General features: G+C 38.8%; 1 protein-coding gene across 6 annotated transcripts in view; it reads right to left on the reverse strand.

The window, feature by feature from the left end:
• Positions 1 to 18084, reverse strand: part of ST7 (suppression of tumorigenicity 7) — a 254016-nt gene that overhangs the window by 104040 nt on the left and 131892 nt on the right. For all 6 annotated transcript variants that reach the window (XM_007450777.1, XM_007450779.1, XM_007450778.1 and 3 more), the window contains exon 3: positions 9221 to 9380. In XM_007450777.1, the coding sequence (XP_007450839.1) occupies positions 9221 to 9380 (160 nt within the window). The remainder of the gene's footprint in view (positions 1 to 9220; positions 9381 to 18084) is intronic.

Below are 18084 nucleotides of genomic sequence, written 5' to 3' on the forward strand. Positions count from 1 at the left end.
CTAAAGAGCAAACAAACAATGACGAACAACACAATAAATGAAATTAAAAATTCTCTAGAAGAAATCAATAGCAGAATAACTGAGGCAGAAGAACGGATAAGTGACCTGGAAGATAAAATAGTGGAAATAACTACCATAGAGCAGATTAAAGGAAAAAGAATGAAAAGAATCGAGAACAGTCTCAGACACCTCTGGGACAACATTAAATGCACCGACATTCGAATTATAGGGGTCCCAGAAGAAGAAGAGAAAAAGAAAGGGACTGAGAAAATATTTGAAGAGATTATAGTTGAAAACTTCCCTAACATGGGAAAGGAAACAGTCATTCAAGTCCAGGAAATGCAGAGTCCCATACAGGAAAAATCCAAGGAGAAACATGCCAAGACACATATTAATCAAATTATCAAAAATTAAATACAAAGAAAAAAATATTAAAAGCAGCAAGGGAAAAGGAACAAATAACATACAAGGGACTCGCCATAAGGTAGACAACTGATCTTTCAGCAGAAACCCTGCAAGCCAGAAGGAGTGGCAGGACATATTTAAAGTGATGAAAGGGGAAAACCTACAACCAAGATTACTCTACCCAGCGAGGATCTCATCCAGATTCGATGGAAAAATTAACAACTTTACAGACAAGCAGAAGCTAACAAAATTCAGCACCAACAAACCAGCTTTACAACAAATGCTAAAGGAACTTCTCTAGACAGGAAACACAGAGAAGGAAAAGATCTGCAATAATAAACTCAAAACAATTAGGAAAATGGTAATAGGAACATACATATCAATAACTACCTTACTGTAAATGATTAAATGCTCCAACCAAAAGACAGAGACTGGCTGAATGGATACAAAAACAAGACACTTATATATGCTGTCTACAAGAGACCCACTTCAGACCTAGGGACACATACAGACTGAAAGTGAGGGAATGGAAAAAGATATTCCATGCAAATAGAAACCAAAAGAAAGCTGTAGTAGCAATTCTCATATCAGACAAACTAGACTTTAAAAGAAAGACTGTTACAAGAGATAAAAAAGTACAGTACATAATGATTAAGGGATCAATCCAAGAAGAACATATAACAATTGTAAATATTTATGCAGCCAACATAAAAGCACCTCAATACATAAGGCAAATGCCAACAGCCATAAAAGGGGAAATCAACAGTAACACAATCATAGTAGGGGACTTCAACACCCCACTTTCACCAATGAACAGATCATCCAAAATGAAAATAAAGAAGGAAACACAAGCTTTAAATGATACATTAAACAAGATAGACTTAATTGATATTTATAGGATATTCCATCCAAAAACAACAGAATACACTTCCTTCTCAAGTGCTCATGGAACATTCTCCAAGATAGACCATATCTTGGGTCACAAATCAAGCCTTGGTAAATTTAAGAAAATTAAAATCGTATCAAGTACCTTTTCTGACCACAACAATATGAGACTAGATATCAATTACAGGAAAACAATCTGTAAAACATCCAAACACATAGAGGCTAAAAAATACACTACTAAATAACCAAGAGATCACTGAAGAAATCAAAGAGGAAATCAAAAAACACCTACAGACAAATGAAAATGAAAACAAGACAACCCAAAACCTATGGGATACAGCAAAAGCAGTTCTAAGAGGGAAGTTTATATCAATACAATCCTATCTCAAGAAACAAGAAACATCTCATATAAACAACCTAAACTTACACTTAGAGGAAACAGAGAAAGAAGAACAAAAAACCCCCAAAGTTAGCAGAAGGAAAGAAATCATAAAGATCAGATCAGAAATAAATGAAAAAGAAATGAAGGAAACAATACCAAAGATCAATAAAACTAAAAGCTGGTTCTTTGAGAAGATAAGCAAAATTGATAAACCATTAGCCAGACTCATCAAGAAAAAAAGGGAGAAGACACAAATCAATAGAATTAGAAATGAAAAAGAAGTAACAACTGACACTGCAGAAATACAAAGGATCATGAGAGATTACTACAAGTAACTGTATGCCAATAAAATGGACAACCTGGAAGAAATGGACAAATTCTTAGAAAAGCACAACCTTCGGAGACTGAACCAGGAAGAAATAGAAAATATAAACAGACCAATCACAGGCACTGATATTGAAACCGTGATTAAAAATCTTCCAACAGGGCTTCCCTGGTGGCGCAGTGCTTGAGAGTCCGCCTGCCGATGCAGGAGACGCGGGTTCGTGCCCCGTTTCGGGAAGATCCCACATGCCGCGGAGCGGCTGGGCCCGTGAGCCATGGCCACTGAGCCTGCGCGTCCGGAGCCTGTGCTCCGCAAATGGGAGAGGCCACAACAGTGAGAGGCCCGCATAACGCAAGAAAAAAAAAAAAAAAAAAAATCTTCCAACAAACAAAAGCCCAGGACCAGATGGCTTCACAGGTAATTCTGTCAAACATTTAGAGAAGAGCTAATGACTATCCTTCTGAAACTCTTCCAAAATATAGCAGAGGGAGGAACACACCCAAACTCATTCTACGAGGCCACCATCACCCCGATATCATAACCAGACAAAGATATCACAAAAAAAGAAAACTACAGGCCAATATGACTGATGAACATAGATGCAAATATCCTCAACAAAATACTAGGAAACAGAATCCAACAGCACATTAAAAGGATCACACACCATGATCAAGTGGGATTTACGTCAGGAATGCAGGGATTCTTCAGTATATGCAAATCAATTAATGTAATACACCATATTAACAAATTGAAGGAGAAAAACCATATGATCATCTCAATAGATGCAGAAAAAGCTTTTGACAAAATTCAACACCGATTTATGATAAAAACTCTCCAGAAAGTGGGCATAGAGGGAACATACCTAAACATAATAAAGGTCATATATAACAAACCCACAGACAATATCATTCTCAATGGTGAAAAATTGAAATGATTTCCACTAAGATCAGGAATAAAACAAGGTTGCCCCCTCTCACCACTGTTATTCAACATAGTTTTGGAAGTTTTAGCCACAGTAATCAGAAAAGAAAAAGAAATAAAAGGAGTCCAACTCAGAAAAGTAGAATCAAAACTGTCACTGTTTACAGATGACATGATACTATACATAGAGAATACTAAAGATGCCACCAGAAAACTACTAGAGCTAATCAATAAATCTGGTAAAGTTGCAGGATACAAAATTAATGCACTTCTGAAATCTCTTGCATTCCTATACACTAATGATGAAAAATATGAAAGCGAAATTAAGGAAACACTCCCATTCACCACTGCAACAAAAAGAGTAAAATACCTAGGAATAAACCTACCTAAGGAGACAAAATACCTGTACGCAGAAAACTATAAGACTCTGATGGAAAAAATTAAAGATGACACAAACAGATTGAGAGATATACCATGTTCTTGGATTGGAAGAATCAACATTGTGAATATGACTCTACTACCCAAAGCAATCTACAGATTCAGCGCAACCCCTATCAAACTACCAGTGACATTTTTCACAGAATTAGAATAAAAATTTCACAATTTGTATGGAAACACAAAAGACCCCATATAGCCAAAGCAATCTTGAGAAAGAAAAACGGAGCTGGAGGAATCAGGCTCCCTGACTTCAGACTATACTACAAAGCTACCTTAATCAAGACAGTATGGTACTGGCACAGAAACAGAAATATAGATCAATGGAGTAGGATGGAGAGCCCAGAGATAAACCCATGCACATATGGTCACCTTATTTTTGATAAAGGAGGCAAGAATATACAATGGAGAAAAGACAGCCCTTCAATTAAGTGGTGCTGAGAAAACTGGACAGCTACATGTAAAAGAATGAAATTAGAACACTCCCTAACACCATACACAAAAATAAACTCAAAATAGATTAAAGGGGCTTCCCTGGTGGCGCAGTGGTTGAGCGTCCGCCTGCCGATGCAGGGGACACGGGTTCGTGCCCCGGTCCAGGAAGGTCCCACATGCTGTGGAGTGGCTGGGCCTGTGAGCCATGGCTGCTGAGCCTGCGCATCCGGAGCCTGTGCTCTGCAATGGGAGAGGCCACAGCAGTGAGAGGCCCGCGTACGGCAAAAAAAAAAAAAAAAAAAAGATTAAAGACCTAAATGTAATGCCAGACACTATAAAACTCTTAGAGGAAAACATAGGCACAACACTCTAGGATGTAAATCATAGCAAGATCCTTTTTGACCCACCTCCTAGAGAAATGGAAATAAAAACAAAAATAAACAAATGGGACCTAATGAAACTTAAAAGCTTTTGCACAGTAAAGGAAGCCATAAATAAGACAAAAAGACAACCCCCATAATGGGAGAAAATATTTGCAAATGAAGCAACTGACAAAGGTTTAATCTCCAAAATATACAAGCAGCTCAGGCAGCTCAATATCAAAAAAAACAAACTACTCAATCCAACAATGGGTAGAAAACCTAAATAGACATTTCTCTAAAGAAGATATACAGATTGCCAACAAACACATGAAAGGATGCTCAACATCACTAATCATTAGAGAAATGCAAATCAAAATTACACTGAGGTATCAGCTCACACCACTCAGAATGCCCATCATCAAAAAACCTACAAACAATAAATGCTGGAGAGGGTGTGGAGAAAAGGGAACCCTCTTGCACTGTTGGTGGGAATGTAAGTTGATAACAGTCACTATGGAGAACAGTATGGAGGTTCCTTAAAATACTAAAAATAGAACTACCATATGACCCAGCAATCCCACTACTGGGCATGTACCCTGAAAAAAACCATAATTCAAAAAGAGTCATGTACCACAATGTTCATTGCAGCTCTATTTACAATAGACAGGACATGGAAGCAACCTAAGTGTGCATCAACAGATGAATGGATAAAGAAGATGTGGCACACGTATACAATGGAATATTACTCAGCCACAAAGAGAAACGAAATAGAGTTATTTGTAGTGAGGTGGATGGACCTAGATAGAGTCTGTCATACAGAGCGAAGTAAGTCAGAAAGAGAAAAAAAAATACCGTTTGCTAACACATATATATGGAATCTAAAAAAAAAAAAAAAAAAAAAAGGTTCTGAGGAACCTAGTGGCAGGACAGGAATAAAGACGCAAACATAGCGAATGGACTTGAGGACACAGGGAGTGGGAAGGGTAAGCTGGGACGAAGTGAGAGAGTAGCATGGACATATATACACTACCAAATGTAAAACAGATAGCTAGTGGGAAGCAGCCACATAGCACAGGGAGATCAGCTTGGTGCTCTGTAACCACCTAGAGGGGTGGGATAGGGAGGGTGGGAGGGAGACGCAAGAGGGAGGAGATATGGGGATATATGTATACATATAGCTGATTCACTGTGTTATACAGCAGCAACTAACACAACATTGTAAAGCAATTATATTCCTATAAAGATGTTAAAAAATGTATATGATATATATTTATCTTACATAGAGATTAAAATGAGATGATTTGCAACAGGAAACCAAGTGACTATAACCAGAGTTTGTCTAAAGATCCAGTTCTATGCAAGATGCTATTAAAGTGCCTCAGAGAATTTATACTTGACTTTTGACAAGGATACTTCTAATGTGATGGAACACTCTGCACTTTTGTAAATATCTTGAAGAAGGTGAACACTGCAAACCTTTGTCTTTATGACATCTTATTTGAGAACAGGGCAAATTATCAAACAGATGTTCCCATGAGCCCAAATTCAGAATGTTACTGGACCCTGAGAATCCCTTCCCTTAAGACAGGGAGAAGTTGGACATATTTTAAATCCCTGTGCATCATCAGTTCATAAGTTAAGTTGAATTAAGAAATGGCAGCAGGAAACATGATGACACGGAAAATATATCAGTAGGGTTTATCAGAAACTATATATTTGTGAGAAAAATAGCAGTTTAGCTCCCAAATAAATCGAGATAAGTGAAATGTTCATAAATGCTAACCTAAACCAGACAATCTGAAATTTGGCTATATTAAGAGGCTGTGGGACTTCCCTGGTGTTCCAGTGGTTGAGAATCCGTCTTGCAATACAGGGGATGCTGGTTCCATCCCTGGTCGGGGAACTAAGATCCCACATGCTGCGGGACAACGAAGCCTGCGCACCACAACTAGAGAGCCCGTGCACCACAACTACAGAGCCCGCATGCCGCAGCTACAGAGGTCAAGAGCTCTGGAGCCCGCGTGACACAACTAGAGAGGAGCCCGTGCACCACAACAAAAAATCCCACATGCCGCAAATAAGACCTGACACAGCCAGTAAATAAATAAATATTTTTTTAAAAAAAGAAGCTGTATAATTAACTACATTTCTCTTCTGGCCCACAGATAAAGATCAATGCAAGTTTTGAGACGGTCTGCACTCAGGACAATTTGCACAAATCCAAATGTTAAACAACATATGAATAGTCTCCTGTAACAATTACAACTTTCTCCCTTCCCATTTCTCCACCCCAATTATTCTTAGGTAGGCCAGGTCTTTCAGCTTTTAATCAAAACAAATGATTCTTTAAAGAAAGAGCTACACTATGAGTTTTCATATAGTCCAATGTTTATAACTAGTATTTTCTGTCTGTTTTTAACTTTTTCAATGATTTTTTTCAAATAAGAAATGCCATTTAACTGCCTTTGCAAATGTCCATGGGACTTGGTTAGCCACGTTTTATTTCACGTAAGATTCAGCAAAGAGCTGTCTTATGATGCTTCTTTTATTAAGGCAACAGTCATTTTATCATTATTAAGGCAATATAAATTTTAAAACAAATTCCTCTATTTTAAGAAAATGTATTGATTACCCTCAGCTTTGGACCTTCTTTTTCCTTTATACTTAGCTGAAACTAGACTATGAAATAGAAAGTGATTAAGGGTAGAGATAAACAGAGACAATGTACTTTTATAGCATTTTTCTTATTCAAAAATAAAAATCACCACAAGAAAAGAGAAGTGGGAAATGGTATTAATCCCACGGTACCTGGCACTTCCATACCAACATACACGTTTGTTGAGCTGAGTTAGCCAAATGTTAGAAACCCAGAATGTCAAGAAGTAGGCAGATTGAGCCCTAAATATACTTGGACAAGATAATTTCCATTTTCCTAAATCTAATTATTTGAACACTGTTATGAGATCAGATCATAAATGCTGTATCTGTTACAGGAAATGAATGGAAATATTGCATGCATAGTAGTAGACATTCAGCAAATACTAGTGAAACTGAATTAATAATAATATTCAAAAGCTTAGTCTTAGCAGGGTAAAAACTCAGTACAAATAAAATTGGGAAGTTCCTTGATCATCATTGTCGAATGTATTTTTATAAAGGACTGAGATTCTCCCTTTAAAAACTGCTATACCAGCACTAAGAATAGCATCAAGATTTATATAATGCATAAGGCTTATTCAAGGCATCCACAGAGAGTCAGCAAAGTAACAGCAACAATAAGGAGAGTATGAACTCTTCGTCGCATTAAGGAATGATGTTAAATTGGGCAGAGCGAGAATTTTAATGAAAATAAAAATGTACTCACAATAAAAAATGTCCTTAAATGAGGTTGCTTTCTGTTTTCAATCTGTTAATTTTCTACAATGTTCTGTGACATACAAAGACTGTAGTAAATCAGATCAGACAAGAGCACATTTAATCTGTAGGGTCTTCCAACATATGCAAAGTGAGGCAATTATCCATAGTGACAATGACTGAATGATCAAGATTCCTCATTAGAATAATATGCCGCGTGTGTTAGAGTACCTGGTTGAAGTAATATTTCACTTTGCTCAGATCTCATTCTGTTTCTTTCACAAAGTACATGAGTTTATAAAGTCCCAGACAATTTTGTTACCTGAGTGGTGCCATCTCTCACACGTGTACCCTTTAGAATGAAATAAATGTGTACTCAGAGGTGCCCACTACCACTCATGGCCGGCTGGCAAAGGTTCTATTATATTAAAAGAGCATTGAATCAACATCAGGAATAAAATATATATACAACGCTCCTTGATGCCTATCACCTGGCTAGACAGTTATGAAATATGAACTGAGTTATTCTAGGGAGGAAAGAAAAAAGATCTGACTTAGTTCTTTAATCTCTCCCTCTTCATCCTTCAAGTCTCAGAAGTGGTACCGTCTTCTCCAAGAAGCAAACTTCTTCCCCCAGTTTGGATCGGGAAGCCCTCCCTTGTGCTCCAAAGTATTGCATGTTTCCCTCATATAATCAGAGCACTTAACACTCTGTCTCCCTTCAGTAGACACAAGAGTTCAATGGGATGGGAACAAGGACTTTGACATTTTTTAAAATCATAATATTCATAAGAACCTGTATAAGGCCAGGTTCATATTAGAGAGTTAGGAAATGTTTACTGAGATGATGAAGAGACCAAGCTAGGAAATTATATTCATCCCTCTTCTTTCACGAGTAGAGAAATTACAGGCCATGTATGTCCTCATTCATTCATTCACTGAGTTTCAGTGATATAGTAGACACTATGCAAAATGCTAGAGATATTACAGTAAAGCAGTAAGCTTAAAAATTTCGGTACAATTTAATAAATGTTGCTAAAGGTAAAAATATATGAGTCAACAAAGGTGGAGAAATATTGTACAGCCTACCAGAGAGGGCTTCCCAGGAGGTCACATTTGAGTTGGGTTGTGAAAGATGAGCAAGCACGGAGGAGGGAAGACAGACTTCTGGGCAGAGGGTCATGAGAAAACATGGCCCGTTCAAGAAATGACAGAAACCAACGAAAAGGAGGGGAACGAGATTGTGACAGAAACCAAGGTTGGCAAGATAGAAGCAGCTTATGCTGTGCTAAGTAATCTGGAATCTGGGCTTTATCTTTAGTGGAATGGGAACCAACCAAGACTTTTAAGCAGAGGAGTGTTATCAGATCTAGTTAGACATAAGGTTCTACAATTAGCATGGAAGAGGATGGATACATTTAATGAGGCTTGAGGCACTAAAGACAAGGAGGTGGAGACTCAGGTGGGAACCACTGACCTAAATGATCATTAGCTAAATCAAATGGAAGAAAAAGTAAAATTAAACAAGATAAACATTTCCTTTCCCTGGGATGCTTATACTCTACTTCTCTTGTAGAAGTTGTCAAATTCTTGGGAAAATAAATCGTACTTTTCTTTGAGTCAAATCTTTAAATAACAACAGTCTTATTGTCTTATAGTCATAATAATTTAGTAAGAGTAAGTAAATAATGTTGCAGACTGAAGGACTTTCCATACCTGAGACGCTTTGCCTGTTGGAATCTGAGTCCCCATTACTGGAGTTAGAATTATTGGAGGAGTTGTTGTCAACCCCTCCCAGAAGGGGGCGCAAGTGGCTTACTGAGACTTGTTCAATGAATGATGTTCCATACTTGCGAAAATACCACCATTCAAATATCTAGAACAGAAAGATAATAAGCGTGATTAGGGTCCTTGTTACCAGCTATGATTTTTGTACATGCCCATAATTGTGTTGCATTTACTAATTATACCCACCTTAAACACTGGTTTAAACATTTTTATTCCAAAAAAATTGTTTATTTCTAAAAATTAAGAAGTTTGATAAAAGTAAATACCAATTACATTTTAACTTCTCAATGCTGTTTTGTCCACTTAATACTGGTTTTTAAGGAAAATTTATAGCTACAATCCTGGTGAAAGAACATTGTTAAGAGCTGCTCATTATTTTCCTCCAAATTTACATAATATTCTGATAATAAAATCACCATAGCTAAAAAACAATTTCAGAAATGAATACCAACAAGCCAGTTTTAGAAGTATGGCTTATGAAATATTCCAATTCTTGGCATTTTATATTCTGATAAAGTCATAACTGCATACATTTTTAAGATAGCAAAATTCTGTTTTAAAAAAAGCATCTCCCTAGAGAAATCCAGATTTACAGAAAGAATAAAAGCCATCCTATTTCATGTATCGAGGGCATCCAACTGCTGGGAGATTCAGTAGCGTCCCACCTGCTGAGTGTGCTAGCATCTGTTGTACACCATTAATGTTTCCTAGCTCACAAGCTTACCAGTTGTTATGTGCTGTTTGCAAGGAAGAAAAGAAATAACTTTCATTAATAAAAGGAAAGAAGCACCGATGCTCACATGACTAGACTGAAATCAGGGCTCCTGAGCATGGGGAAAGCCAGCCACCTCCCCCAATCTTTTTACCTGCCCCTACCCCCAAATCCCCTCTGAGCACTTTCCCACCACTGTTTGAAGCTGCTCTCCCCACATCCTTTCCTTGGCTTCCCTGATTTGCGATACGTTCCTTAAGCAGTCACAAACCACTACACAGAAGAAATTTAAGAATCAACTATATCCCAGAGTCTCCTAGGATAACTGTACTATATTTTTGTAATATAATATAGAATGTGGAAATAACATAGACTTAATTACCTTTATCCTTACTTATTTCATAAAAACAAGATTTTGTTATCTTCTGTGGAATGGACTTTGGGCTATCATTTAAAAATTGATATTTTGCTCTACCAAAAATTTCTTTAAAAGGACAGAAAGAACATCTACAAATGACCAGAAGGAACTGTTAATCAAACCAAATGTTTGCAATCCTATAACAGGAAAACTTGATTTAACTCCAAGGGGTTATTCCTTTTGACTATATGAATTTTCACATGTTAAAACATTTAAGTAATTTGACTGAGAAGATAGGGAGAATACAATATGAAAGCTAAGAACAGATAGGACCAGTCTGTAACGTCTGGAATGCTAGGAATAAAAATCTTGCTTGAAGAAAGCAGAAAGTTCAAGAACGGCAAATTTACTAACCATGGATCTAGAAAGGAATTTGTAACCTCGAGTTATTTAATCTATTTTAACATCAGTTTTTTCAACTGTAAAGCAGAAATCATATTTGTTATTTACCCTTGAGGGTCCTCAATTTCACACTCATGTAAAACATCTAGATTCAAACCCCACGTAAAAGACCTAGTTCAGTGCCTTCTACATAGCTGGTTCCCAAAAGCAATAGCAAAGCTATCATTTATTACATCGATGCTGTACATAGTCAGCACACCTCACATACTGCTGTGGTGCATCCTTCTTCTTGCTGGTCTACAATTCAGGATAGTACAGCATCTTGTTACTAAATGGTTGGCTGAGAGCCGTGGTAATCATTGTGAAAAAGGAGACTGCTCACCGTTTGGTCCTGACCACCCAAAAAAGATTCATGGCTTTGCCTTTATTAGAAGAGATGGAAGGCTCCAAAGGACCCAGAACAATGGTAACAGAACTGGCAATGGCTCTCAATCACTTGTGGGGTAGAGTTTTCTTTGCCCCAAGTCTTTACTCTGCTTTCTATTTTATGCTGTTAAGGCATCTGCCAGGCCTTCATTCGTTCATTTACACAGCATTAAATGCTCCATTCCAGGCATGGGCTGTGCTCCAGGGCCACAGAACACAGATGTAGCCCCTGCTACTACCAGTGCATGCCACAGACCCACAATGCCTCTCACAAGTTGCTCCCATTCACCCCCACCCCCCACAAAAAAAACCCACTTTGGGACTCTTTCAGATTTCTCAGTTTCTCTGGCAGAATTGGAGAACGTCAGCACTAAAAGGGACCCTAAAGGACCATGAACAGTTTCATTTAGAGATGAGGAATGAGGGCTACATGTCAAGGTGTGGTGACCTGACCAGAGTCACATAGCTAATTAAGTAGCTATTTAGCCTGAAGCTCCAGCTCTTGAGCCACTAATCTTACTAGGGCCCTAAAACAAGACATTTTTTTATAACTCTCTTGCTCATTTAAACAGACAGATGTAGCCTACCGCTTCCCTTTTAAAATCTTCACTTTCAAATGCCCTCCAACTCCACTGTCTCTTTTCGCTTTCTTAGCTATCAAAACTAATCCAGAAGTAGTCTATCAAATGGGACTGGATAATACATCCTAAGGTATAAATGATCCATATTAATGGGGTATTTGCATTATAACAGAAGACAGACCTTCCACCCAGTATTTCTAATGCAAAAATAACAGACCTGAGTAAAGACTGGGTTATTCATGCAGCTGCTTGGGAGGCAAAGGAGGGTCTTCTCAAGCCTGACCTATCAGAGCAGTAGATGGCTTCTTTCCTAACACAGTCCTTTATACTAGTGTCCACAATGCCCTGGGGCTGATACTCTAATATGAATTAAACGAACAACTACTAAAAAGAAGTAGGAAAGGACTTGAAGCCTTCTTAAACTTCAAACCAAATCTAATCTGGGGTCTTAGCATAATAACCTATCCCATATCCTGAAACATGACAGGATTTGGGCCAGAACCTCACAGTATTTTTAAAGAGCTGCACAGATCCAAATGGGCAGATGGTGTTATTTAACACACACATATTTGGTGTCACTTTGAATTATTCTCCCTGGTGCATAACCTACAGTGTAAACAGCAAAGCTCTCATAAACAAATTTAGATTTTAAAACTAGCCCTTAGACATGCTAGTAGCTTAATGGAGTTGCCACAGTGGAACAAAACTGTTTTTAATCTGACAAATAACCATAAAATTAAAACATAAATTTACACATTTCATAGTTTTTAAAAGTGTAATCTCTCTACCCCAAGAATTATACAGATCAAGTAAGATGAGAACTAAAAAGCATCAAGTAGGTTTGTCATTCAGGAAGTCAACAATGACCCTACCATCTAGCTGAAAGGTAAAGGCCCTAAAATATTTCATAATAGCTGAGTTGTATGTCTTGGTTGGTACTCTTGATTCTCTGGGGCTAAGTTACCTAATGTATAAAATAAGGTCACTCAGTTAATGTTGGATGGATGGATGGATGGAAGGATGGATGGTTTGAAGACTGAATGGATAGATGGCTAAAAGGTTGAATGGATGGATGAAAGGGCTGGCCTGGTGATTTAATGGGATATTGTTTAAATAAACAGCAAGACCAATGAAAGGTTTTGTGTACATTTTGTTATAAAAAAAGAGAGACCTATACATATTTGTGGAAGAGGAAAGAATCTAGTAGAAAGAGAGAAACCGAAGTGCAAAAGCGTACAAATGACCAAGAGACATGACACCAAGAGCCCAGGAAGAACATTTACCCTGCCTTAAAAAGGTATCTTACCATTTCTTGCTCTAAGGATGAAAGGGAAGCAGGAATGAACAGAAGAATACATTCTATTTTGGAAAGTAGGGTGTGAGATAAGCTTGTTTTAAGGGCAGGAATGAACAGAAGAATACATTCTATTTTGGAAAGTAGGGTGTGAGATAAGCTGTTTTACAGGTAAGAAGGCAACAAATGGATAAAATGTAGGTGACACTGATCTCAGTGGAGATGCAGGTAAGGGTTATTATCTGAGAATAAAGGAAGCAGGGATGGAATTGGGAATGTGAGGGTCAAAGAAATGGTTTGGATCTATATCTTGCAGGACAGAAGGGTCATACACTATACTCAGGACCCAGATCATATTTAAAACAAAGACTCATTTGTCAGGAACCCAGTTACCTAGGCCTCGTAACCCTCTCCATTACTATATGACAGAAGCAGAGGGGATGATCAAGGAGCAATGGGGCTGTGGGCTAGGAGTGGAGATCCAGGTTTGCAGCTGGCCTAAGGGTGTAAATTTATCTCATGTTCACCTGCAGGGAAGGAACAAAAATCTGGCAAAGGGTTAACAAACAAGGCGCTTCCATCTGTCTTGCAGACCTAAAAGCTGAATCTTTCATAAAGATGCCTAGATTCTTCCTATCCAACAAGACCTCCCCTTCTTGAATTGCATGTTCTATATATAAAACACTTCTCTCCCCTGTATCCTATAACATACTCAAAAATGCTTCAAGATTTCCACATAGCAGCACCATTGTAATTCCACAATGTAATTCCATTAAACCCATGGGAAACACAAAGATGTCACAGCCTGAAACTGGCTATGTGTTTCCCAAGGATTAAAGTAGATGATGATATCACAGGATAGATACAGCAATGGTGGAGACTGAAGAGGAAATATGAAACTCTGGCAGTCTACTCCCAAATAGACTGCCAAACTGACACCTGCTCTAAGTCTTGAAATATATCTAGTGGTAAACAGTTTTTTGACAAGAGGGGATCTTCTAGGCTTGAAGATAAACCAAGGCAAATGGCATGGGTTATAGTAATATCCATCTAACATTTTTAGCTTCCTGTTAGAATTTGCAAGTGTATCCTTTCCTCCATACCACTGACCCTTTCAAAGTCCCTGGCAATTCCGCCTGACAGAACTTCCTCCCTCCCTCCCTCCCTCCCTCCCCCTTCCTCCCTTCCCTTTTTTTCTCTCTCCTTCTTTCTTTCTTTTTTCTTTCTTTCTTTCTTTCCTTCCTTCCTTCCTTCCTTCCTTTCCTTCCTTCCTTTCTTTCTTTCCTTCCTTCCTTCCTTCCTTCTTTCCTTTCTTTTCCTTTCTTTCTTTCTTTCTCTCCCCCACCCCTCTCTCTCTCCCCCTCCCACCCCTTTCTTTCCTCCTGGCTCCTGCCTGTTTTGTTTAGGAATACAGAAGGGTCTTGGCCTCCTGCCACCTTGGGCCTAGCCAATCACCCCTCAGTCACCTATTCCCCTAACCAGTTCAGAGGGGCTGTGTAAAGAACTGCTCTTCATGTCCTTCCACCCCCTTTCCTGGCCACCTATTGCCAAGGCTTTAAGAAAAGAGAGGGGATAGAGAAGTGAGGCTCTCTTCAAGGTCCGTGATCCATGCCCACCTCAGTGTCTGCGTGTTCACAGGATGAGATTTTCCACTGTAGCATTAATGACTATGGCCTGGACGGGAGGATCACTCTCCTGGGGTGAAGTCATGGGGACCACTGACAAGTGGGAAGTGCCAGCCTGTGCCATGGCGCCCCAAGCTCTGTGAGCACCTCCTGGGTAGCAGCTTTCCTCTAGGCCCTTGCCCTAGAGATTCTGATTCAGTTGGTCTGGGGTGGTACTCAGAATCCATCACTTTAAACAAGCTCCCCAGATAATTCTAATACAGTCAGTTAATTCATTCACTCGCTGGATCTGTGTGCATTCAACAAATATTTCTTAAGAGTCTACCCAAACATTATACAGTTGAACACAAAAACACAGATATGTTCCCAGCCTTTGTGAAGCTTCCATCACAGAGAGGATAAGACCATAAATGTCACAAATGAAATTATAAATTGTGTTAAGTGATGGTCCATGTTCTAGACTGACCAAATCTGACCTAATCCATGGCTGATTGGAAAAAGAAAAAATGTTCCCTCCAGAGACATTGGTAGTCTCCTTCCCTCCCCCTTTCCTTTCTCTTTTTTTCTTTTTCTTTTCCTTCTCTCCTCTCTGCATTCTTATCTCCCTGACCCATTTCTATGAGTCTCTTCAAAGGAATACATCAACCACTAGACAATGCTGCTACCCATCTTCCTAGTTAACATGTTTATGAGAGGTAGAATGATGCTGGGACAAAGCAGTGGAAATTTAAATTCGAGCCTTCCCTATACCTTACCTAGCAAGGTGACCTAGGCAAGTCATAAGCTTTCTGGGTGCCTGTTCCTTAGGTCTTTGCTGGCTTAAACTGGATGGCTTCTGAGGGTTCCTTCCTCCAGCCCTGCAACTGCATGATTTTCAGGTCAAGTGGAGGTCAAGTTCTTTCGATGAATGAAAAAGAGTTGAAAGGAGCCATAACAATCTTCTAGTCCCACTCCCTTACTTTTAAACAGGAGGGGATAGAGGGCATGGTCAGACAGACCCAAATTCAAATCTCACCATCTGTCTGCTATATATCCTTGGGCAATTTATTTAAATGTTATGTCTGTTTATACTCAAAGCATAAAGGCATTGGTTATATCAACCACTTAGAATTTCAATGAAATCAGAATTAGAATTCACTTAGAATTAAATGAAATAATACATTCAAAGTGCTCAAAACAGTACCTGACATAGAGTGGAAACACAATAAAAGGGCCTTTCATTACAACTGATTCCTATCTAATTGTCATCTCTTCTACTGCTTTTCTGAAAACAATTCTTTTACGCCTAAGCCCTGAATTAATTCTTTTATTTACTATTTAAATTTTCTTTTTTTTTTAAATTTATTTATTTTGTTTTTGGCTGCATTGGGTCTTTGTTGCTGCGTTCGGGCTTCCTCTAGTTGCGGCGAGCGGGGGCTACTCTTCCTTGTGGTGTGCAGGCTTCTCATTGTGGTGGCTCCTCTTGCTGTGGAGCACGGGCTCTAGGCGCACGGGCTTCAGTAGTTGTGGCTCGCGGCTTCTAGAGTGCAGGCTCAGTAGTTGTGGTGTATGGGCTTAGTTGCTCCATGGCATGTGGGATCTTCCTGGACCAGGGCTTGAACCCGTGTTCCCTGCATTGGCAGGCGGATTCTTAACCACTGCGCCACCAGGGAAGCCCTAATTTTCTATTTTTATTCTTGACTCTCATTTTTAAAAATATTGCTTTGGCTGCCTTTTCCCATATCTCTGTATTTAATATGCATGTGTAACACGTAGGTGTAGGAGCATGTCTATACACATGTTAATGGGGACACAGGGATCTAAGTATAAATGTCAATACAGCAGCATTTTCTCCACTCTACCAACATTTTGAGAAAATTAAGGGGAGCATTTTCTCCACATATCCACCTTACCATTCTCAAGAGCAAAAACAAAACTCAGAAATTTTTTCCACAGAAATAAACATTGCCCAATAAACATCCAATAAAGATGTTAAAAGAATAATAATAATAAATTTTTTTAAATGAAATAAAATAAAGTGTTAGTTTCTGCTGTACAGCAAAGTGAATCAGTTATACATATATATATATATCCACTTTTTTATTTTTATTTTTCTATTTATTAACTTTTTTAGAGGTGAATTAGTGTTCTTTACACTATATTTTTATTTTCTTACATCTTTATTAGAGTATAATTGCTTTACAATGGTGTATTAGTTTCTGCTTTATAACAAAGTGAATCAGTTATACATATACATATGTTCCCATATCTCTTCCCTCTTGTGTCTCCCTCCCTCCCACCCTCCCTATCCCACCCCTCCAGGCGGTCACAAAGCACCAAGCTGATCTCCCTGTGCTATGCGGCTGCTTCCCACTAGCCATCTACCTTACATTTGGTAGTGTATATATGTCCATGCCTCTCTTTTTACATCTTTATTGGAGTATAACTGCTTTACAATGTTATATTAGTTTCTGCTGTACAACAAAGTGAATCAGGTATATGTATACGTATAGCCCCATATTCCCTCCCTCTTGAGCCTCCCTCCCACCCCTCTAGGTCGTCACAAAGCATCGATCTTATCTCCCTGTACTACGCAGCAGCTTCCCACTAGCCATCCATTTTATATTTGGTAGTGTATATATGACAGACCAAGCATTTGTGAGAAGGGCTTTCAAAATCTTCACACACCAGAGGTTTTCCTTTGCTCAAAGTTTTACATTAGTCAGGAGTATCCTCTGCTTCCTAGGAATGCAGCAAAGCAAATGTATCATAAAACAACACGGCAGTGACCATCAGGCTTCAGCAGCTGCACTTCACACCCAGGGAGAAAGCCTCACAAGCCCGGATCTGCAAAGTTGGTCATGGTCTAAGGAAACCCCTTTATTTGGAGGAGAAGAGAAGCAAGGAGATGGGACATCACCATCTCTCAGTGAGAAGGGAGAATGACTGCTAGGCTTAGCTCACCCTGCATTCTGGTAATTCATTTATATCCTAGTGAACCCACACCAAGATACTACTAGAATAACATCCAGACTTTCCATTTGTTCAGCAAGCTGGAAAAACAGCTGAGAACTTAACCAGAGAGGCAGTGAAGTGAGTGATAAAAGCACAGGCTCTGGTGCAAGCCAGCCTGGGTTGAAATCCTGCTCTGCCACTTGCCATCTATGTGACCTAAGATAGGTTACTTCCTATCCAGCTTATGTATTAGTAAAATGGAAACAGCACTAGCAGTTACCTCATTGTACTGTTTCTTGTCCACGTCTCTATAATAATTAGTAATCACAGCATTATGTATAGATGGAAAAAAAGCTTTCTAAAACCTCTTTCTCCTTAAAGCTCCTTAATATAAATTTAATTATATTAGAGTGATTCCACTAGTTTAGATGGCCCCCTCTAAGGTCACTTAAATTAAAGA

This window comes from Lipotes vexillifer, unplaced genomic scaffold, assembly GCF_000442215.2.
Source record: "Lipotes vexillifer unplaced genomic scaffold, Lipotes_vexillifer_v1.1 scaffold314, whole genome shotgun sequence".
Taxonomy (NCBI): domain Eukaryota; kingdom Metazoa; phylum Chordata; class Mammalia; order Artiodactyla; family Lipotidae; genus Lipotes; species Lipotes vexillifer.